The sequence below is a fragment of the Felis catus genome, chromosome A1, assembly GCF_018350175.1.
Source record: "Felis catus isolate Fca126 chromosome A1, F.catus_Fca126_mat1.0, whole genome shotgun sequence".
NCBI classification, from domain to species: Eukaryota; Metazoa; Chordata; class Mammalia; order Carnivora; family Felidae; genus Felis; species Felis catus.
Window position 1 is genome coordinate 210,309,889 of NC_058368.1, and position 24,119 is coordinate 210,334,007.

The following is a 24,119-nucleotide window of genomic DNA, read 5'->3' on the forward strand; positions in this document are numbered from 1 at the left end:
AAGAAATATATTCGATTCTACTCTCATGGGAGGGATAGTTGTATATTTGCCAAAACAGTTCTATAGTCAAATCTCACATCATTCTTACCTGGAACAGCTGCTCAGCAAAGTCTTCAGGGCAGATTCGGAGAATCCAGAACACCCAGAAAGATTTAGTCGCAATAAATTTGAGTTCTGTGCTAGGTTACTGGAAAAGGAGGAAAATGTCCGAGTATCAATACACACTATTACTCAATTAGTAAGCATTCTGAGGAAAACAGGCTAGAGAAGTTAAGTACTCAAACACACAGGGCTTTGAGCCAGAAGTGAGTTTCAACTCCTGTCTCACTCTGTATGACACCAAGCAGGATGCTTTGCCTCAGTTAATTCATCTGTGAAATGGCACTATCAGTACCTTCTTGGTAGGGTTGTTAAGATTAAATTATATAATGTGATAAAGGGCTCAGTACAGTGCCTGGCACAAAGGAAGCACACAAGAAATACTAATCAATGTAGTTTTATTTATTTTTTATTATTTTTTTTAAGTAGGTTGCACGCCCAGCGTGGAGCCCAGTGCGGGGCTTGAACTCATGACCATGAGATCAAAACCTGTGCTGAGATCAAGAGTGGAACGCTTAACTGGCTGAGCCACCCAGGAGCCCCAATGTAGTTTTTAAATTAAAAAAAGAAAAGAATGATGGAAAAAACATTATTTCTTTTTCATCCATAATTAGCATTAACTTGTAGGCACACTTTTACTTGTCAAGTCTCCAGGTTCTTTCAATTAAACTTCTCTCAAATTTGCCCTCTCTTCTGCATTCTCAAATGCCTTGTGTTAGTGGATTCAGTGATTAAGAGCTAGAGTTCTGGAATCACACTGTATAACCAAGTTCAAATCTTGGTTCTGCCACTTAACTACCTGTGAGACCTTGGACAAGCTATTCAACCTCTCTGTGCCTGTTTTCATATCTGAACAACGAGAGCTTACATCATAGGTTGCTGTGAGAATTTATGAGATGACCTTTGAAAGTGCCCAATAAATGTTGGTAGTTAATTTTATGTATTTTACATCAGGTTTCATCATTTCTTACCTGAGTGAACACAAAACCGTCTTAAGTAGTCGAGTTTTTTCTTTGTCTGATTAACCTGCCAAGGTGCCTAACAAGTTATTTTCCTAAATTTGAACTCTGACATGTTCCTTCCATTCTCAGATCCAGTCTCTTTACGACACTTCCCTCTTCAGTGCCTATCATGGAGTCCAGACTTCTTATAGCATGGCAGGGGCCCATTATGATCAGGTCCTCACCTCCTGTCACCTCCTCACTGTGCCCTACGCTCCAGCAGTTCCCAACTACTTCAGAGTTTAGAACTGCACAGGCGGCTTTACCTAGACTGCTTCTTTACCTTGTCACATGGGGATCTCCAACCTGAATATCTGCAATACTCAGCTTAAGAGTCACTTCCTCTGAGAAGGCTGCCCTCCCTAAATTTAACTAGGTCTCTCTGTGGGATGCATGCATCTAACAAACACACTGCACTGTAATTATCTGTCTCTCCCCTGAATGGGGCAGGGAGTGGGCCTCTATTCATCCTTGCTTGTCTAGAACCTAGCATAAGGCCTGGCATATAGTTAGCATGCCAACTTGCATTGCCTGGATGAGTCCCGCACAGTACTGCAGAAGCACAGATACTTTCTGAGTCCATCTGGAGACGGACAGAAGGGCACCCCACATATATTCCGGAAACAAAATTAACATACAGAAAACAACTGCCTGTGGGACATGTTTCTGGCGGCCACTCACTTGACAATGGGATCTGACAGCTGGAGGCCTTCCAGGCTTAGATTCTGCAGCTTGGAGCACCGGGACAGAATGCCGTGGAGGGTAGACACATCGATTACAGAGTTGGACAGATCCATGTGTTGCACACGGAAAGAGCTGAACACAGACGGGATAAAAGAGAGGCTACGTAAGGTGGCCCACACAAGTACCTCCAGATCAAATCCAACCTCATCCCCTCCCCAAATGAGCAGCCAATCACAAACAGGATCCTTACTACACATTTCAAGTACAGTTTTGGTCTTAAAATAATTGCTACTAGTAACTCCTTTCCCTCACTCATTTTAAAATTCAGGAGGATTTCTGCCAGGTCAAAATGGTGCTGCCCATTTTGCTTAGGAAATTAGTCAGTGGGCATCATGAGAATGAGCTGGAGGTGGCTGACAAGAAGATTCTGCGTATGATGCCTCGAGGCAAAGGTGAGTGAGTGAATTACTGAAACAGAAAAGACAGCAGAAGAGCAAGCTGTAAAGGGCTAATATTGAGAGGCCTGGAGGAAACACAGGTGTGGAAGTTTCTAGGTAATTGGACCTAGTTGTTTGAAAGAGAGGGATGAACTGGAGAAGAGGATTGGAAGGTTCTGGCACAACTGCGGGTGTATGACAGTGTGTCCAGACAGTGTGTGGATCGAGGAAGGCAGCCAGGGACAGACCCCAGAGTAGCAGAGAAAGAGGCACATGTGAAGAAGACCCAGAAGGAATAGCCATGGGAGAAGGATGAACACCAGTGGAAGAGGGGTGCAGTCATATGACCATGGAGGGAAGGGGAAAGAACTAGAGTTGGGATCCCTGTTTTGTCCTTCACTCTGCCATTTGTAGCTTATCTTTCTGTTCGGTATCTAGTCATTCCACTCAAGTTTGGGATGGCATTAAACCATACTGCAAAACTACGAGGAAAAGAGAAGTAGTTTTTCAAAAACATTCCACAAGGCAAACAAAAAGAGGGCATTTCTTTCAGGTTGCAAATCTGTCCACCATTGGATCAGAAACCCAGAGCTACAAAATCCGGGAAGACTCCTCACACACTGTCTTTATCAGAACTGGCCAGTGAGGCAAGAGCTAGGCTGGTTGAGTACTGTGCATGGCCCCTGCCTCAAGCGACTCACGAGGAGCATCTGCTGAGGACCCCCCTCCCCCCCTGAGAAGCAAAATGTGCATCTCTGACCCTCAGGAAGAGCCCAAAAGTAACCCTGACTTAAAGTGGGAATGGGATCACGGTAAGCAGTGCCATGTTTCAGCATAAAGGCCATACAGCAAAGCATGCACTTAACATTCCACTGCATAGCTGACTTGTCACAGGCCAGAAGGCTGGACATAGAAAAAAAGTAAGTTTTCATCTGCTTCTACCTCAAGATTTAGAAATAGTCTTTTCTAGTTTTGTTTTTTTTTTTTTTACCTGAAATGTTCAACTAATGGTTGATCCACAAATGATCGTGGGCAGCGGAAGGCAACCACCCCTCGAGACAGCAGCCGGCCGATCACATCTGGGTGCAGGTTTTTACCTGTGAGGTCCAAGGTCTGCCACAGGGACTCATCAAACCTGGAAAAGAGGAGGTCCCTAGTTAAGTCAGGGGCACTGGATACCAGAGGCTCTTATCACTGTTACAGAACAAGGGGGAGATGGCCATAAATCACCTTGAAGCAAATTCCGAAGGAAGCTGTGTTTCTGAGTTGACAATACAATTAGCTATGACACTTTTGAGATACTATTGACCATTTCTTGCTCATCTCACAGATTAGCTTCCATCTTCATCTATATATGTATTTCAATATACATTATTGAATAGGTAGGTAGGTTCAAAGTTACCTAAATGATCCCACCTGCTGTTTTTGATAAGCATAAATAAGTTACCACAATCACCCTAAGTAACACGTAAATATAACTAAAAGGAGGGAGGTCAGCCCTATAGCTGACCTTTGCACATGGGTTTGAACTATGCAGGTTCACTAACATGCTGATTTTTTATCTATCTATCTATCTATCTATCTATTTATTTATTTATTTAAACGTTTATTTACTTTTGAGACAGAGAGAGACAGAGCATGAACGGGGGAGGGTCAGAGAGAGGGAGACACAGAATCTGAAACAGGGTCCAGGCTCTGAGCTGTCAGCACAGAGCCCGACACGGGGTTCGAACTCACGGACCGCGAGATCATGACCCGAGCCAAAGTCGGCTGCTTAACCGACTGAGCCACCCAGGCGCCCCACATGCAGATTTTTTATAGCACAGTACTGTAAATGTATTTTTTTCTTACGATTTTCTTAACATTTTCTCTCTGGCTTACCTTATTGTAAGAATAAGAGTATACAACACATATAACATATAAAACCTGTGTTAACTGTTTATGTTATGGGTAAAGCTTCTGGTCAATAGTAGTCTATTCACAGTTAAGTTTTTGGGGAGTCAAAAGTTATATGTGGATTTCTGACTGGGCTGGGTGGGGTCAGTGCTCCAAACCCCCATGTTGTTGAAGGGCCAACTGTACTTTATTAAGAAATAGTACTATCAAATATCTACTAGGAAAAAGGAACCCTAAAAAGGAGTTGGGCTGTTTTACAATACCCTTTAAGCTTAAAAACAAAAACAAAAAACGTATATACATGCATGGAAATATATGTATTTGTATGAACTAATGTGAAAGGAAAAAGGAAAAATATTACTTAGATTTTGGATAGTGTTTCTAAAGCAAAACTGAGGTACTAAAATGTACTGAACAGTAAACCAGGGGGCTGTAATAGCCACAGTTTAATTCAACTTAACAAAAAAAAGAAAACATGAGATCAAGTACATGAGGGAACATTTTCAATGCCTACTAGAATTTTATTCTTTAATATTGCTTGAAATAAGCAGACCACCGGCAGGGCTTTGAAATATCGCTGCATAAAGAAACTGTCAACGTGTTATTTGACTTCTATTAACAAGAAGGCACGACTACAGTACCTGGCACATAACAAGTGCTTAATAAATGCTGGTTATTGCTTTTATGACAACTGATACGAAGATTAACAGACTCTGCATGAAGAGGAGAGCTGGCTGAAAGAAAATCGATATGGGGTCACTTAGGGAGGGATCAGGGAAACTCCGCCACCACTGGCTCCAGCATTCCAGGGGTGCACACCTCCCCGTGGCTCTTCTAAGCAAACAGCCCACTCTGTAAATACCCGGGGCGTCTTACTGCCCACACGCCCCTGAATGGACGGGAAGGGGCTCTTGCTGGCTCACATTAAGAACTCCAGAGATGTGCAGGGAGAAGAGAGATAGATGGCCTTTAAGCGCAAAGGATGGCTAGGGGCTGGCTGGGGAGGACAGGTGGTGAAGAACGGACAAAAGTTCTAACTGCAAACAAAGCCTTCCCCCACTTCTGGCCTGTTACTGCCTTCCAACTCACCAAGATGTTCCTTGTGCAGCTCACCGTTCACACTTGAAAAGTGGCAATCCCGAACCAACAGAGACACCCGTAACTATTGGTTTCCATGTGCGACACGCTTTCATGAGCCAGGCACTGCACCGCCATCTTTATACTTCATCCTCATAACTGTCTGGAAGGTACTACGACCTCCATTTTATATATGGGGGGACCGAGGCTCAGAAGTGTCAAGAACGTCACTAAAGTCCCAGAGTGCTAGGTGGCAGAGACTGGGTTCGCATTTGGATCTAATACCAGGACCTGTGTTCTCCCCTCTGTGCTCACTGCCTGGCCCACGGGTGTGAGAAACCGTTGGCATCCCCCTTCACTCCTAGGACATCACCTGGTCGAGAGTCGGCATCCAACCAGCAATAATATAGGAAAAAGTTCTCCGAGGTGGGTATGTTTACACCTCCAAGAGACTCTTCCCTTCCACTGTGAAATGAAGTCATTAATATTAAATATATGAAGATACCTAGTTTGCTTTGTGGTACTGTATTTTTCTTGTTTTTTTAGTTTCACTAGATCCAAATGAATAAATAAATAACCCTTCTCTTCTCCTTCCACACATAAACCAAAAGGGGTAAAAAATACTTACGCTAGGTGATACCACCTCTTACAAACACTGGAGACCTTCAAGAGTTCAGGGAGGCACAGACAGGAAAAGATTCCTAAGAGCAGCTCGTCCGGAAGGGAGTCCCATGAAACACCTTTGAGGGAGAAAAACAATGTGTCTTCTAATCACCACTCATTCACCCAATCAAGTCTACTGAGTCTTTTCATGCACTTAAAGGATACACAACATTTAACTTACAGGGGGAATTTAACACTAATCGAATTACTCATCCCACAATTGTTTTTCTGTTCACCCACTGTCTCCGTACCCTGCGGTGAGGCACCACACCTTCTCAGCAAAGGAGAAAAGAGAAAACCAAGAATACTTTTCATATCATTTTTCCCTTCAGCTTCTGCTGGCCAACCTTAGTAAGGGCTATATTAAAGGCGGTACAGAGCAAGTCCCCCCTTCCATGGCATACAATAACGTCTAAGACATTGATGCCCTCCATGGCTAAGAAATGCCTGGTTTCTCTCAGAAGTGGATTCGGTGGTGGATTCAGCCATCAAGTATTGACCTTATCTACAAGGCAAATGAAGTTTTTCCCTCTTTCTTTCAGATTTATAGAAAGCACTCAGAAGTCCATTTGCCTACAAGTGCACTATCAGAAGGGTGCTTTCATCTATCTCTATTTACTATAGTGCCAGGGAGCATTCTAGGTGTTGGGGAGAGAGCAATAAATAAAATAGACAAAGCATTTTAGCTTCACGGGACTTACATTCTAGTGGGAGGAAACAATCACACATATAAAAATAAATTACAAGATCTGGAAAAATTGATTAGTGCTCTGCAGAAAAGTTAAGCAGAGTAAAAGAGAGGACAGGAAGTACAGGGGCCAGTGTTCAGAATCTCAAGAAAGCGGTCAAGGAAGGCCTCACTGAGACAGCGATCACTGAGCAAAGGCTTGAACAAAATTAGGGAGCCATGTTTTCTAGGTATAGGGAACAGAATGTTTGTTTTGAGGAACAGAAGAATGAGCAGGGAGGTGACAGAAGATGAGAGATGTTGGGGCCAGGTCATGCAGGACTCTACATCATGAGGCCTTCAGCTCTGACTCTGAATGTTGTGAGGAACCACCAGAGAGTGCTGAGCACAGAAAATTCTGAAAGGAATGCTTGGGCTGTGTTAAAACAAACAAACAAACAAACAAACAAACAAACAAACAAAAAACTGGACGGGCGCCTGGGTGGCTCAGTGAGTAGAAGGGTCCTACTTTGGCTCAGGTCACGATCTCATGGTTTGCAAGTTTGAGCCCTGTGTCAGGCTCTGTGCTTACAGCTCAGAGCCTGGAGCCTGCTTCAGATTCTGTGTCTCCTTTTCTGCCCTCCCCTGCACACACTCTCTCTCAAACAAAAACATTAAAAACAAAACAAAACTGGAGGGGGGAAAAAGGTGGATATTTTAAGATGAGTTTTGTCTTATAAAAGCAATGTCTCAATAGAACTCTTACATAGGAACATACAGAACATAACCCACAAGATCAGGATAATAGGACAATGGCCAAGAAGGAAACAGGTATGCATGGAAGAAATACTGAGTGTTTAGATCAGTTCAGTAACTCACCTTCCTAGTCAGTCTCCCTGTACCTCCACTCGCTCTTGTACACCAAGTCTAGCGCTACCCTCTCCCTTCTGTGATGGTTCACAGGACTGATGTCAGCTTGACTGGGTCAGGGGGAGGCTAAATATTTGGTTCAACACTATTATGGGTGTGTCTGTGAGGGGTTCCTGGAGGAGATGAACGCTGGGAGTCTGTTGACTGAGAAACAGATTCCCTTCTCCAACGTGAGTGAATCTCATTCAATCCAAGTCCTGATGAGAATTGGTTTTCTCCCTGCCTTTGAGCTGGGACATGGATCTCCTGACTTCAGATGTGAACTGGAACCATCTGCTCTCCTGGTCCCTGGGCCTTTGCACTGTGGACCTGGGTACTTCCCAGCTTTCGTAATAGTGTGAGCCAAGTCCTTATAATACATCTCCCTACATCTCTTATTTTTTCCACATCTCTGGAGAACCCTGATTACTAACACACTGTCCCTCCTCCCCGTTATCTAAAAGGTGGATTTCCTGCACAGGTACACTGAACCAGGCTCTGTGGAGAACATGATGGAGAAAAGCACTGAGGGTGATAAACGTGGCACTTGCTGTCTCTGGGTGGTATTCTTGGGCAATCTTTCCAAGTTTGAACATCTCCATGGTCCCCCCCAAATATGTAGCCTAAGGTCCAAACTGCTTGGCATGAAATTTATGTCACGGACCCACTCATTTTTCTAGGTTCATTACCTAGAAATATGTTCTAGCCATTTGGACTTACTTGTAATTAGTAGAATGAGTCATTCTGCGCCACATCTCAGAGGCCCTGTATGTGCTGTGCCTGCCCCGATTGCTATTAATTTAAAATCAAGTTGCTATTAGAGCCCCAGTGCTTATGGAAGGCTTCCCATGACATCACCAAAAATGGGTCACTTTTTTTTAACCACAATTTTATTATTTACTTACTCATTTGTTTAGACCCTGCCCCTGCTGGGCCATGAGTTCTTAGGAACAAAAAAGTATTTTTTAAAAAAATAATCTTTGTATTTCCTGGAACTCGCACGGTGTCTGATACATTCGTATGATATATACATGCATATACTTATTGAACATGTCCTATCTGTGGGTGTCTGTTCTACAAATATGAAAAGGGATGGCCAGCTCAGGGTTTGAGACACAAAAGAGAAATTTCAATGAAGTATCATAATGGGCTGCAATAGGGATCACAGTGCTGTGCTGTGCAGTGGATGGTGGTAGAGGAGAGATCAGAGAAGCCTTCCTGGAGGAAGTGGGCTCTACTGAAAAATGAGGAAATATGCAGTTGCTCAATGAATGCCTGCCCCTCCCTCCCTGAGGGCAAAATGATTCACTGAGGCCCTGAAACCAGGAGTAAAGGGATGAGGGCAGACCATCCATGCTGACCCTGGACCACAATGCAGGGAGGCAGCTGGAGATCACCCTGAGGCTTCTCAGTGTGGCAACAACCCCCCTTCACCACAAGGCTCCTCCCAGCTCAGCATGGACAGAGGACAGGGGTTCTCAAATACGGCTCCTGCTCTGCTTCCCAGATTCGAAAAAGTTGATACATTAGCTTTTCTTAAGTTCTCCTTCCATTAACTCTTCTGAACTCCCTGACCTCTGGTGCCTCTTGAATACATAGATCAGATTCTAGCATTGGATTTGGCAAAAAAGTCACACGCTTCGTTACTTCAAATCCAGGATGTTGAGACCACACTAGGACTTGCACTACGATCTGTCCACTCCTCGTGACACCAGGTGCCTGGCCTCCCCGAGGGTGAGAACCACTGGAAGGGAAGCACGCTGATGGGAATGCATCTCTGTGGCCCAAGTCTGTGAATACTGGGCAGGTTACCTAATCCCTCGGGCTCGGTTTCTGCATCTGCAGGAACAGGAATAAAATGATTTATTTTGCAAAGTAGTTCCCTGTGGAGATTAAATAATATAAGGGAAGACATCAAGCAGCAGAGTCAAACTTTCCTTTCTCCTTCTTGCCTCTATCTCTCTCCTCTCTCCATTAAAGCTGCACATTTGCCTTTTGTGATGACTTTTCACTGCTGCTTGGAATTTCACTTATTTGAAAACACACTGGGTTTTAATAGGGTTTGGATGAGGGCTGCAGCATGTGATTGACCAAGAGGCCCAAACAGCCCTCTATCTAAGTTTGGGACCCCCAGAAGCAGATCCTGAGGACCTGAAGTCAAGTAGTTTATTTTGCTAAGTAATCCCAGGAAGCATTGGAAAGTGAAGAGATATGGAAAGGAAAGAAGCTAATTCGGGGAAATGTTAATAAGCAGGTTATCGCCATTGCCAAGTGGAGTTCAAGTCTGCCGGGGACTCCAGGAGACCCTATAGCACCCTGCCCCAGAGCTGTCTGTCTCAGCCAAGAGCATGGGTGCTGGGGTATTAATCCACCAACAACTCTCAGTCACTGGGTGTGGGCTTCTGGGAGCGGGACAGAAATGTTAATTCCCACATGCCTGCCCAGAGAAAGGCATCAAGCAGTCATATCTGTATGCAGGAGAAAACCTGGCACATAAAGGAGTGCTGAGCTTCAAGTGGCTATGGATGGGGCACCATGCGTCCTCTAAAGACAGTGGAAAAGGAAATTAGGGAGGCTTGTTGTGAAGTGCAGGGCAGGAGAAATAAATTAATGAATTTGGTGCCTATTTTATTGGGAACATACAAGAAATCAGAAACAATTAGAACAACATGAGCTAGGTAATTAAAATGCGAGGAGGAGGGCCACCTGGGTGGCTCAGTTGGTTGAGCATCCAACTTTTGATTTCGTCTCAAGTCATGATCCCAGGGTTGTGGGATCTAGCCCCGCATTGGGCTCCATGAAGCCTGCTTGGGATTCTCTCTTTCTCTCTCTCTCTCTCTCTCCCCCCTCCCTCCCTCTGCTCCTCTCCCCCACTCATGATCTCTCTCTCTCAAATAAAAAAAATTTTTTAAATGCGAGGAGGAAAACTAGTCACTACTGGCAGCAAGGAACACAGAGGTTTGCAGAGGACAGCAAAGCTAAGCAGTGAAGCACACTAGTAAGGTTAACACTAGAATTTGGATGTCTTTGTCCGTCCAACTCCTACGCATCCTGCAGATCTCGGCTTAAACTTGTTACCCCCTCAGAGGAGCGTTCCCAGATCACCACCACAGCCCCCAGACCCAGATTTGCACACCCAGCACACCGCACAATACTAAGCCCGTAACTGGCATCCAATAAAGCTTTGCTAGATGCATCATACCTTTTACTCTCCCTTCATGCAAACTGAATATGCCAATTCTGCGTTTGCATTTGCGTTGACTAGTTACCCTTTGCTAATCAAGAAACTAGCACACACCCAATGCCTAGGAGAGAGCCTGGCAATGAATATTAGAAAGTATTCAAATGCTGTTTCACGAAGGAATGACTGACAGCCCAAAGAAGAATGCTGGCTTTATTCTACACACAGGCAAGACTGCTGGCTTCTTAGGACCAGTGAGTTTCCTTATTTGTAAAATGATAAGGTTGGCCTATGACTCCACTTCAGCAAACATTCCTGGGTGCCTAATTAATGCACTAGTGCTGGGAGCTGGGTGTAAGCTACAGTCCCTGCCCAACAGCCTCACTTGAAGACAAACTAATAAACAGATACATAACTTAACATTTAAACACTGCCATTTACTGAAAGCCCTAAAGTCTCGAGCATTTATTCAAGCACACTGACTCTAAATGCAACAACCCTGTGTATTTAGTAGCATCCCATCTTACAGATAAGGAAACTGGCCTCAGCAGGGTTAAATAACCTCACCAAGGGGCTATTGGCTGTTAGGCAGGAGAGCCAGGAGGCAAAGCTGGGGCTGCTCTGAGTATGCCAAAACCCCACACCCTGAGGTGCAGGTGCAGAGCCCCAAGAGGTGGCTATGTGAAGGCTGGCCAGGTAGCAGAGGGCACTGCAGGTGTGGGCCCTGTACCTGCAAAGGAATGGCACGGCGCTGCTATGCAGAGTCAAGAAGGCTGAAGACAAAAACCCAGGACGAAGAGATAATGTACTCGGGTCAGTACACGAGTAGTCTGTGAGATGGGAGGTGGGGGGAGTGCAGAAGAACACACAAGTGCGACAAGGCCACACAACTAGCAAGTGGCAGGGTGGGAATTCAAACCCAGGTCTGACTCCAAATGATGTCCTTTCTACCACAGGATGCTCTAACATCCCACACTCTCCCCTGTTCTAAGTGCTTGATGCTCTACAAGACAGAGGAAGGTAAGAATTCAACCTGACTTACAATGCGAAGAGAACTCAATCAGGGCTAGGGAGGGAGGGCTGGCAGGGAGAGGGAGTAAAACAAAGATGCTAAGAGTTATTAAGCAGGCTGGCTCCCGAAGGGAAGGAACGAAGGCCAAGGAAATGCACGGCTCCAGCTGGCAGCCAAGTCCCCAGGACTCCCTCAGTTGATCACAGGACACGGACCTTAGGGCCCCTCGCTAGAGGTGCTGAAGCCTGAGACTGGCTGCTGTATAAGCAGATGGGGCAGAAGTCTGTCTTCCAGCTCCAGCGGCTGGTATCCAGGCTTGTGATATGCTTAATCTAATTTTACTTGCCATACTTAATTCTCCAAACATCAGCCATCTGTTTCCTGGATTCCTGACTCCTCTGCTGCCTGGTCTGTTTGCCTGAGCGGATGGGAGAGTCCAGAGCAGGACTTTCCTCCACTCACCTCTTCTACACCCCGAAGGCTGCACACCAGCCCTGCACAGAAAAGGAAACAATGATTTAAGCCCACGGCCGCCAGTCTTCAACTACACAAAGGCTGTTAAACACACTTTGGAGCCACGAAGGGGTGAAAACTGGCCAGATTCACAAACCTGCTGGTCATCACCCTCAGCCACCATCATTTCCACTTACGCTTGACGTGCAAACCCAGCTGTCCACGTCTATAACTTCGCCACTGCCCATGCCTCAAACTCCTCTGGGGAGAGCAGCTTATTGAAGAATTTTCTATGTATGAAATCTTTGCAGTATAGGTGACTCATCTTTTTTTTTTTTTTTTTTTTAATGTCTTCATTTATCTTTGAGACAGAGAGACAGAGCATGAGCAGGAGAGGGGCAGAGAGAGGGGGAGACACAGAATCCGAAGCAGGCTCCAGGCTCTGAGCACAGAGCCTGATGCGGGGCTCGAACTCACAGACCGTGAGATCAGGACCTTAGCCGATGTTGGACGCTTAACCGACTGAGCCACCCAGGCACCCCTATAGGTTACTCAACTTCCTTGCAATATTTATTTCTTGGAACAATACCCACACTCAGATTCAAATTAAAATTCCAAATCTTAATCATAAACTCTTGACTCTCAAAACTGCTCCTCTCCTTCAGCATGGATAAACAAATTATACTTGAAGGATAAGCCAGCACTCACACCTCCCGTTTCTTATATTTAAGGGTGGGGGCTCACTTCACATTTGCTTGTGTTAGCTTGTTTTAAGTATTAACAATCTACGCTTCCTTTCTGAAAAACCACAAACATTCTGCCAAGCAAAACACAGTAAAACAAAAGCAGGGTCCCAAATGATCCCCTCAGCCCCAGAACCCTCTATTTCTGTAAGAAACTTGCTCAACTCTGAAATGTGGGGAGAGTGGAGAAACCATGGAAATTAGGATTTGGAGAATAAGGTAAAGTATATACACTCTCTAGGAGGTCTGAGAGGAGGTCTTTTGCCTGTTATGTTCACTGCTGTATTAGTAACCTCTAGAATGCTCAGTATTAATTACTGGCTGCATGAATAAATGAAAGGAAGCTGCAGGGCAAAGAGATGCCTCATAGGGCCCCATAAAGGCTCTTGCAGAGCTGAGTTTTGGGAGCCGGGGGCTGAGATTCATTGGTGAGTCATGAAATCAATTCAGTTGGAGCAGCCTTGTTTTGAAAGAATGGAATGGAACACACTAGGAAGTATCTTAGCAAGGGGAATTACAGCTTTGTGAGATTTCTGTTTCAGGCACACACCCAGCATCGCAATGTAAAATATATGTATTACTGGTTTAAAAAAAAAAAAAATTGGAGGAAAAATGTTTGCCTGTGAGCATTAAAAAGCAGATTCCCGGGCTCAAGGCAGGACTTCTTGGATCCGAATCTCAGGAATTTTGCACTTTGAACAAGTTCCTTTGGGGATATCAGCAGACACTAAACTTTAGAGTCTCCAGTCTGAGAACCACTGCAGGCTCTGGAATGTCAAGCAGTTTAACAGCCCTGGGAAAGCTAATCAACAAATTAGTTCAACGGTGTTTTCACTGTGTTTCACTGTTTTCACTGGGGCGGAGGGTAGGGAGAAAAGGGACCAAGACAGGCATTTAATGACATGAATAAAATGAAGTTGTCCTGTTTGGGCTTGTTACTGACCCCACTACTGGGCCACTTACTTCCAATTCCTTCCATATACTCACCCCGAGGGCAAAACAGACCTGTCCTGATACAGCGTTTGCCACACAGTTTTTATCTTCCAAAATAAAAAGATGAGGAGGATTTAGTTGCCAGATGTGTATGAGTCTGGCTGGGGGCCTGCAGGGAGACTGCTGAGGGAGGAACCAGGAAAAACTCCCAGCCCAGGGCCACTGTCACCAGATCGCTACATAAAGCAGGTGTGGCTTATTCTGCCCTAATCCTGGCAGAGCCATTAGCCACCTGTCTTGACAACTGCACACAAAACTCCCTGGAATGATGATCCAGAGAGAGAGAGAGAGAGACAGAGAGAGAGAGACAGACAGACAGAGAGAGAGTGAGAGAGAGAGAGACAGAGACAGAGAGAGACAGAGACAGAGACAGACAGACAGACACTGGAGGCCCACTGGGAATCCTCTACCCAGCTGTCTCTCATCCTGCATCAGGGAATCCACCTCTCCACACTCCATACCAATTAGCCAGTCTATATTGTGTGCAATTCCACACAAATAGGATGTAGATTATTAGTTTTCCTTCCTGCCTCTCTCTTAGGTAGTAACAAACATAAAAATAAAACATTGTTTTTTCTCTTCTTGCTCAGGCATATATATATTTGAGGTCAGTTTTAACAATGTAGACTTATTGACTGGACTATTTCCAGATCTTTCCCTCTCCTCAGAGCCTCCACTTTCGCTGAGTGGAAGGAGGAAGATTGTCCACATCCGCTGGGAATCACCCTGGAAGCCCTTCTGCACCTGGGAAGCTGTACCTGGTTCAATTTGGCCCAAGGGGTTCCCTTCCTCTGGCCTCCAATTGCACTTACTACCTAGACTACTCATTGGATGCTAGTGTTTTGGTCGCCATCTTCTGCTGTGAGCTTCTCTGAGGGTGTGTTGTCTTTCTCCTCAACTTGACTTGCAATGTCCTACAAGCCAGCAACCATCCCTTAATCTCTGTTGTTTCCACAGTGCCTTGCTTAACAATGACTTTTTTATTTATACATCTCTATCTCTGTGTATGAATGCGGAAGGACATACAGGAATCACACTGAATGTTTAAAAGCAACTGGCCCTGGACAAGTTAATCAAAATATGCTCATCTTAGCAGAAATGTGCTGTCACCACATCTGGTTGGTCAAACACCAAATTGCTAGTGCTACACTCCAGACGCTAAAAATAACAGAAGCATTAAATTCTGAAAGAAAAAATTCTGTACTAACAAGGTCAGGCTAACAGGACTAAGGACAAAAGAAAAAGTGAAGTAGCTTCCCAAATGAGTGTCAGAAATTTTGTTGACCAAATTTACTTATTGTGTATTATGTGCACACAACATGCTAAGAGCTTTGTGGGCACTCTTTCCCTTAATCCTCACAGCGACCTATGAAGTGGGTATTATTATTCTATTTCACAAAGAAATGAAGGCAAAGAGAGCTCAAATAACTTCCCAAGGTTGGTAAATAGCAGAATTAGGATGCAAAGCCAGATCTGTCTGACTTGATCACAATCCTTTATTGCCTTTCTAATTAATTCACCCCCTCCCCTGATGTAGATTTCCAGACGATAACCTGTAGGTTCTCATTCCTAACGAAAGGGTCAAAACCCCAAAACAACAGATTTTTTAAAGCAAAGCAAACAAACAACCAACCCTTTTTCAAAGATAGTCAAATGGGAGGACTAAGGAATATACTTATTTGCCCCGGCTCTGTAAGACTTCGTCTTCAGTATTTCTTTAATCTGTCTCTTCTCTGCTATCACCCACCCAATTCCTGTTTAGCCTCTGATCACCTCTTCTACAGACTACCTCAATGGCCTAATTCTGTCAACTCTAACGTCAGAATCTATCCAGAACGTGACACTTATTACTACCCCCATACCTCTTAACAAATCTCTAAATTTCTACCCTTGACCCCCTACAGTTTAATCCCATCAATGTGTCCTTTTAAAAGGTCACATCACAACTCTGCTCAATACCAGCTCTAGCCTTATCTCCCACTACTCAACCCTTAGCTCATTCCACACATGTCTTCCTTCTTCCTTGAGCAAACATGACATGCTTCTGCCCCAAGGTCTTTGCACTGACTATGCCCTCTGCCTGGAACCCGTTTCTCCAAGATATTTGCGTGGCACATTCCTCACACTTAATGCCTTTACTTAAAAAGCTCATGTCTCAGTGAAGCTTCCCTTCAATACCCTGTTTAAAACTGCAATCCATATTCCCACCCCAGGACTTCCAATCCCTCTCAACTTGTTCTATGTTTGTTTTTGGCCATGGCATTTATTACTTTCTAACATTCTACATACCACATTTATTATGTCTGTTGCATCCTCTCTCTCCAACAGAAGCTTCCTGAGGTCAGGAATGTTTACATTGTTTGTTGCCGAATCCCTAACAATCCCTAACACCTAGAACAATGCCTAGCACATAGTATGTGCTCAGCAAAAATGTGCTGGCTTAATGTTTTAAATACCTTCTAGCAAGAAACAGTATTATTGCACTACCTTTACCCTATGGCCTTCTGTACTCTTGGGGCTCTGATCCACTCTGGGAGGCACACGCTGATCTGTTTGAAAAGCCTGGAGACGGGGAGCTATCAAAGCCAGAAATGATATGGTGAGTTCTACATTTCAGTCAGTCTGCTCTAGCTCTGAGGATGGATCTGCAGAGGATAAGCCTGGAATTATGAGCCATTCCAATATTCAGGCAAGAGATAATGAGAGCTTGAAAAACATCCTGGAGACAAGAGGGAAAGATTCAATGATTGGCTGGATGCTGGAGGATGGCAGAATGGGACTGACCCTCAGGTTTTTGGCTGGGTGACTGAACACATAATGCTGGCAGTAATGTAGACACAGCATACCAGAAGAATCCCACTTGGGAGGGACCTGGGGAGAGAAGTCCCTACACATAGTTAACATTCACTTTAGCAGTTCTTTGGAAATCACTAAAGCAAATATGGCCAAAAAACAAAACAATAACAGAAAACCCCAAAACCCTCAACCAAGGCTACAGAGCAGAGTATAAACAACAATAACACAATCCTACAAGATTATTGCTTATGTTCCCATTTATCAGTAGCACCGAGCTGGCCTTTGAACATGCAGATTCACTTCAAAGTTAAGAGGTAGGTATGTCTTCTCCTGGGTTAAAATTTCACATGGGTTAAAAGTCAACTGTGCATCTAAAAATATGTATCTACCAAGATTCCTGCAGATTTGTGAAAATGACTTGTCCCACTTCTTTGGAAAATGACTTCAGAAGTAGGCAATTTTGAAAATGTGCCATCCTAAAGATCACTAAATAAAGATTACCAATAAAGTAGTTCAATCCACCTCTTATGTGACCACCAGTTTACCTTACCTGGAAAGCTGTCTCTATTTAGCTTAGGTCTGCGGACTATCACAAAATCCTTGTCATTCCCCTTGCTCTTCAGCCGTTTTCGTGGGGGGCTCTGAGCGTGGCCCAGGTTTGAGAGCAGTTCCTGGGGGATATTCTCACTGTCCACCTCCTCTTTCTCCAGGGCGGAGACCCCCATGCCTGACAGCAGTTCAGAAGTCTTGCTAGAATCCCATCCCCATGTGAAGCTGGTAGTAACGTTGCTACCCTGGTCAGGAATCTCCTGGAGGTGTTTCCTGCAGAAATGCACAAAAGCCCCCCACCCCCGGCCCGTTCCTTTCAAAAACACACCCGAGTAATTAAAAGACAGGCCTAAATGAAACTGCAAGTTATGCAATGCAGAAAACTTTCACAGTGGCTCACAAAATTGCATATCTTAAGCGCCGGCGGCGAGTTTCCACGTAGGAAAGAGAAAATAACCAAGCAAATCAAAAAGGCTTTTTGATTTACGATCACGTAGAAGGCCTTGAGAATGTCTTAAAGTGGAGGGAATAGACAAGAGGGAGAGCAATCATACAGCGACTGAAAATAGCAGGAAAGCTCAGTAAGGGAAGTCAAATAAAACCGCACACTGATCACCGCACTAAAGCATCCAGCCATCCACGCTTTCCCAAAGGGGCTAAGCAACTATTCACTCTACAGCATTAGTAACAATATTAGCAAGTAGCATTTTTCGCGGCCTAAAACAATTAAGACGGTTCATGCAAGCTCTGCCCCCTTTTGCAATCCGTTTACCTGTGCATGGCGTCCACAAGTTCTGGAGTTTTAAATGGGTGCATTAATTGCAGAACTGCCCGCCACCGGGATTCCCGCTTTGGCACGCGGCGGCTCGCGGCGTGCAGCTCCGACCCCCAGCAGCAAGACCCGCGAACTCTAGCAACGTTCCATCCTCACCGCGCGCGCAAGGCTCTTCTACTCGCTCTCCTCCGCCGCGGCCGTCTGCAGCCCCGCTGCCTGCTGGGAACTGTAGTTTCAGCCCTGACTTGTAGTCCAGCAGGCTCTCCGCTACTTCCTTCCTGGCTACTTTACCCGCCTTTGAGATACCCACAACCCCCTGCGGCTGGGGGCTGGGCGACCCATGGGGTAGGCGGGGAAACGGAAGTGGGCGGTGCTCAGGCTGCCTGGGAAATGTCAGCCTCTTGACTGGGGACGGGTTTTCCTTACGGCGGAGCCTGCGGGCCTTCTAGTGATCGTCACCGCCGTCGCCTCGGAGAGTGGGTCCCAGATCCTGGACGATTGCGGCCGACGCGGAGTTTCCCGGTCCTTCCAGACACTGTCTGGCGAGATCGGACCGTGAGCCCGATGGGGAGAGCGTGAGGCACTGTGGGGTCGAGGGTCTGAGGCCGAGAGCAAGCGGAGATCGAGAGGACCACGGAGACCCCGAGCACCCGCCGCCACGGGCCTAACTAAGTTCCCGGTCACGGAGAGGAGGTGGTAGCCCGGCCCGCTGGCCAGGTGAGAGGATGGGGGCCGCGGGCGTCACATGTGCTCTCCCCTCCGCCGGGAAGCTGCTTCCTTCATCGGGGAGAGGGTGACCCTTAGCACCGGTCTGCGGACAGGATCCTTTCCTCAACAGTAAAACAGGCACTAATGATATCGGGGGTCATCTCGAAGGCTTGGCGTGAGGGTCAAGTCAGATAACGCTTGTGAAAGCGTCTTGTAAACAAAAGCGCTGTTCGAACGAGAGGCGAGGCGGTGTTTTAATTTCAGGTGAGCAGACCAGTGGTTCCCGTGTGCAGTGGGAAGGCTGCGCATAGCCTTTCAGCCTTGACGAATTTCATAAATGGTAGCAAGGGAACGAATACGGTGACTGTATGTTTGCAGAGGGCTTTATAGCGCAACTCTCGGGGCCACGAGCGGGGCCGTTCGGTTCTTAAGACCGGCTGCGTCTGGTTGCGTCGCCGTCCAAAAACAAGCTGCTTTTAGCCTGTCTCGGCGGAGAAGAGTTTGGGGGCAGCTAGAGGAGGGAGTGTGCCATGTTCCAGATAGGATGACCATGCGAAATCTGTTGTGCACACTATACCATAACTGTGACCCTTGGAAAACATTGGAAGAGAGAAGGGGAACAAATCCCAACCCTAATAAAAATGGAGAGGATTTATAAAGTTCGGAAGTAAGCAGGCCCGCGTCATCACAAAAATTAATATTGGAGTATTACTTCGGTATGCTGGATGACTTACCTTAAAAAATAGTATGACATACCATTAAAAAATGATTCGCTTTTTGTTGGATTTAAACCTAAAACCTATCTTGTCCAGGTATGTGTTTGTTTCAGGCTTGGTGCTTAGCTTGAAAAGTGACTACTTCTTAATTAAGGTATTCACAAACCTTTAGTTTTTTCTTGAAAGTAAGCGAAATGGGCCTAAAGAAGGGATATGCTCACAAATTAATTTTGCCTTAAACTATGTGAAGATACTAGGTTGAATTGTCACAACTCATTAAACTGATGTTACAGAAAATACTTTTAAATGCAATATTCTGATTTTTTATATGAAGCTATCTTTATGTTACTTTGGCTAAGGAGAAAGCAGTTGCCCTGGGTTGAAATCTACATCCTTTCCCTTAAGTTGGCAACTCATTAGAAAAAATAATTTTGTCAAAAAAAGTTATAGTCTCCTTCAAGAAAGACAGAGGGATGTTTCTGGAGGAGAAAGAAAACAAGAAAATAATATGTCTTGATGAGAATAAACAAAGTTTTGAGACATAAAGTAGATCGTATAGATAGGAAGATCTAATGGGATGATTTTAAATTTAAAGATGAGAAATTTCTAGTGGTAGGATTTAGCAAGGATTTACCTAGGAACTAGGGAACATTTCTAGTTGTCAGAATACTTTTTATATCTGAATTGGTGGACAGGAAGTCCTCTATAGGACTTCAAAAAGAGCCTTTCAACTTTGAAAATCTGTCTTCAAATTCTGTAATAGATATCTTACTAACAGTTTGCCCTGGCAACAGAAAAACATTAGCTTGCTGAAATAGGAATCATTTTTTTCTGCATGTCTTCTAATCATGGCTGTTTTCTATCTAAGTAAATAAAAGTTTAAATTGGTACAGGTGTCTGATATAAGGAATTGTGTCCATTGAAGAGATGAGATTATCAGCTACATATATAATTGCTGTCTGGTCTCTTCAGGAATTGCATGTAATTGCTACTGATATGGATTATTTTTTTTCCCTGATTAATTTTATTTATTTAATCTTGCTCAGCATGCCCCACGTCCCATTTTAGTGGAGAGGTGTGACTATATTCCTAAAACTAGAATTACTAGATCATTATCTAGGATAGATGAGTTATAATTGTTTTATCTCTGGAAATGACATTAGAGTAAGTCATGTTTAGTACTGTTTGGAAGTTTGAGATAGAATACAAAGTGACTTTGGGGTCCTGGGTGGCTCAGGTTTGATTTTGGCTTAGGTCATGACCTCATGGTTGTTGAGATCCAGCCTGCATCAGGCTCAGTCAGCCCTGGGCATGGAGCCTGCTTAAGATATTCTCTCTCTCTCTCTCTCTCTCTCTCTGTCTCTCTCTGTCTCTCTGTCTCTGTCTCTCACCCGTCTGTCCCCTCTCTGTGCATTCCCCACTCTCTCAAAAAAAAAAAATACAAAGTAACTTTGTAAATTGGGAAAGTGTTTATTGTAAAAGGGACAAGAGAGTCAATATTATGAAGGCACAGGAGAGGCCAAAAAGGAGTGGAAACTACACTTGACAATAAGATATATAAATAAATAAATAAATAAATAAATAAATAAATAAATAAATAAATAAACAAACATGTATATATGTTCAGTAATATATTAGTGTTCTTTTTGAAAATGAAATATGACAAGAGATTGTATTTAAATAGAAGAGTGATGTGCTTTTTTTCTTAGTTCCATCATAGCATGAAATCTTAAAGATTTCTTTAATTCTTTTATGTTATTTAGCTTAAGGGAACAAAAGACTAACAAGGATTACATAGCAAGAAGTTTCTACCTGCCATCAGATTTCAAAAGGATCCTTTTCCCTCCATTAATTTTAAAGTAGATCTTTCGATCTCTGTAGTTTGATGTTTTCTGTGATGGACAGATTGGGGCAAGAACAAAAGGGTTCTTTCCCTATTCTGATTTGCTCTGTTTTCTTTTCTACCTTCCTCATGTAGATTAAGTCTTAAGTAATAGCAGTCTTACCTGAAGGTAAAAATTCTTAGTTAATTCTATATTAAACATGACTTTTCTAGCATTCTATCTTGATATATGTAAAGGAACAATTAATAGAATGTTTCTTGTTTACTATGAAATGGAGCAAAAGAAAGCATTTAAACAATTTAAATTGCATTAAGTATGTCTGGATTCAAAGAGACTCTGTAATATCCATGTTGTAGTTAGAATGTGTAGGTTTGAATCCCAGCTTTGCCACTCACTGACTGGGAATGTGGACAAACTACTTACTCTATGTACCCTTTTCTGTTCTATAAATAAGGATATTTATAGTCCTTTCTTATGAGGTTGTGAGGTCTAATTTGATAAAGTATGTTAAGTGCTAGCATAATGCTTGGAATCCAGTAAACTCATACTCAATGTTAGCTGTTGTTGTTGTTGTTGTTTTTAATTACTTTAGTAAGAAGGATTTTAAGGGGTCACCGGGGTGGCTCGGTTGGCTGAGCCTCCGACTTTGGCTTGGGTCATGGTGTCGCAGTTAGTGGGTTCGAGCTTGCACGGGGCTCCCTGCTGTCAGCCCAGAGCCTGCTTGGGATTCTCTGTCCCCCTCTCTCTCTGCTCTTCCCCTGTTTATGTTTTCTCTCAAAACTACATAAACTTTTTTTTTTTAAAGGATTCTAAGGATTATTCTTTAATTACCAAAATAAGTCTTACAATCTCTTTACCTGAAATCTTTAAGAATCCATTACAATTCCGGGGCGCCTGGGTGGCGCAGTCGGTTAAGCGTCCGACTTCAGCCAGGTCACGATCTCGCAGTCCGTGAGTTCGAGCCCCGCGTCAGGCTCTGGGCTGATGGCTCGGAGCCTGGAGCCTGTTTCCGATTCTGTGTCTCCCTCTCTCTGTGCCCCTCCCCCGTTCATGCTCTGTCTCTCTCTGTCCCAAAACTAAATAAAAAACGCTGAAAAAAAAAAAAAAAGAATCCATTACAATTCCAATTGTTTTCTTCTTACCTGCTTACATGGTTACTCTCTCTCTCTCTCTCCCATGCCTTACCAAAAGTTAAGCACTTTGTACGTATCTGTTTCTTCAGAAGGGCTTGTCACACTTTGGAATTCAGCTTACCTGGTTGATTTGGCAACTCAGCTCATTTTTTGAAAATGACTTCAAAAAATATTACAACTGTTTTTATTTTTAGAGTAGGAGCCACATTCTCTTGTGGTATATCCTAAACTGAATTCTCCCTGTACATCTCCCTGAAATCTCTAAACATGGAATAATGGTTATATTTCAAAGATTTAATTTTTTATTGGTGGTAGAGGATTGTTGACTTTCATCACTCCATCTAGTTCTGATGCTTTCAATTTTTCATTATTAAGATGTTGAGTTGCCTCCTAGTTTTTATTATTTTGCATATCTGAATAAAGACACATTTAAATTTACACAATCTGAGCCTGATGAATCACTAGGTTCTAGCTAGAAATCTTTCATTCAGTTTTGGAACCTTAGGTTTGGACAAAATATTTGTGTTCAGTTGCTACTACAAATCTTTCCTGCCATCTTCCCTTCTTCTCTTTTCCTTTTCTTTCTCTTTCTTTTTGAAAATATTTAGGATGCTTCAAATTCCAAAATTTTCTTAACCTGTAAATTTTCCACTTAAATTTAGCCTAAAAAACCTATCAGCCATAAAGTACTTGGGAAACAGCACCCCAAGTCAGTAACAATAACAAGCTAATTATGAAAGGCATTTGAAAGGGATTGTATGAGATCTTGATACTTGTTCAAAGACTGACTTGGATTTTAAATGTTTAAGACTTTAGAACTGGTATTTTGAAAGGGAGACTATGTCTGGATTTCAAGTACTAAAATTTGATTGAATGAATTGGCGTTTTGATTTTGAGTAAAATCTACTTTTGCTGCTGTTGGTGTTCATGCCACCCTGTGACAGCTCTAAATCTCCTGTTCAATTTCTAATCACATGGAACTGAATTTTGATTTGCCTCCAAATTTTTGCATATTCTTCACTCATTTTTGTCATTTAGCCTAAACATGTTATTTTAATATTTGAAGAATACTACTAGAAGGACCACTTTTGTGGGTGGAGGCACATTTCCTCTTTTGTCCTTGGAGTATATTTTTGCACAGCTGTACATGGTTGCAGGTCAGCAGATGATCCATTTTTATCTACCTCCACTTTGATCATGTTCCTAGGAGAATGGCATTACCTTTCTACGTGACATTGCCATGTCTTATACACCTTCTTGACATGGTTCTGTCCCTTCACAACAGACAGGTGAAGGGGTGTTTGGGCTACTTTGTAGACCTATGGAGGTAATCCCAATTAGTCAAGAGAGGCAAGGGGAGCAATTTCTTGGAGCAAAAATCATTTTTTTTGTTTTATAGGAATGAGGGTGGACTCAGGCTGTGGTAACCACAGAGAATGAGAAGCAAAAAGCATTTGGTATCCATATTTTGGTGGGGGAGGAGACTATATGGTATAAAGCTATGCTTTGAGACTGTTGAAGCAACTGGTTATCTTCTAGAAGCACATGATATAAAGGAGGTGGAGATTAGCAAATAGCATTTATTGGGGATCTATTCTGGGCCTCGAACTCCTATTTGGTGTTTCACTTTTGTATCTCCTTTGATCTTCATAGCAACCTGCATGAGGTGATTATTTATCCTCACTTAATAGCTTAAATTGTATAAAGTTATGCAATTATTAAATTGAGTTGGGATTTGGAACCCAGGTTTATCACAGTACAATAAAACATTTGTATTTTAAAA

General features: G+C 43.7%; 2 protein-coding genes across 13 annotated transcripts in view; one reads left to right on the forward strand and one right to left on the reverse strand.

The window, feature by feature from the left end:
- The window catches only part of SKP2 (S-phase kinase associated protein 2), a 33,868-nt gene extending 15,705 nt beyond the window's left edge, over positions 1-18,163 (reverse strand). For 2 of the 4 annotated variants that reach the window (XM_045038115.1, XR_006585798.1), the window contains exons 1-6: positions 17,933-18,158; positions 17,162-17,433; positions 5,823-5,934; positions 3,213-3,356; positions 1,782-1,916; positions 89-187 (exon numbers count right to left, since the gene is read on the reverse strand). In XM_045038115.1, coding sequence (XP_044894050.1) covers positions 89-187; positions 1,782-1,916; positions 3,213-3,356; positions 5,823-5,934; positions 17,162-17,433; positions 17,933-17,976 — 806 coding nt within the window. In that variant the 5' untranslated portion in view covers positions 17,977-18,158. Of the gene's footprint in view, positions 1-88; positions 188-1,781; positions 1,917-3,212; positions 3,357-5,822; positions 5,935-17,161; positions 17,434-17,932 lie in introns of all 4 variants that reach the window. The other 2 variants (XM_045038116.1, XM_023239016.2) reach the window with 2 other exon arrangements.
- Positions 18,164-18,272: 109 nt separating this feature from the next.
- The window catches only part of LMBRD2 (LMBR1 domain containing 2), a 42,783-nt gene continuing 36,936 nt past the window's right edge, over positions 18,273-24,119 (forward strand). For 6 of the 9 annotated variants that reach the window (XM_019811891.3, XM_006928052.5, XM_045038113.1 and 3 more), the window contains exon 1: positions 18,274-18,652. The gene's annotated coding sequence lies outside the window, so the exon portion shown is untranslated. Of the gene's footprint in view, positions 18,653-18,678; positions 18,908-24,119 lie in introns of those variants that run through there. The other 3 variants (XM_019811896.3, XM_003981457.6, XM_045038109.1) reach the window with 3 other exon arrangements.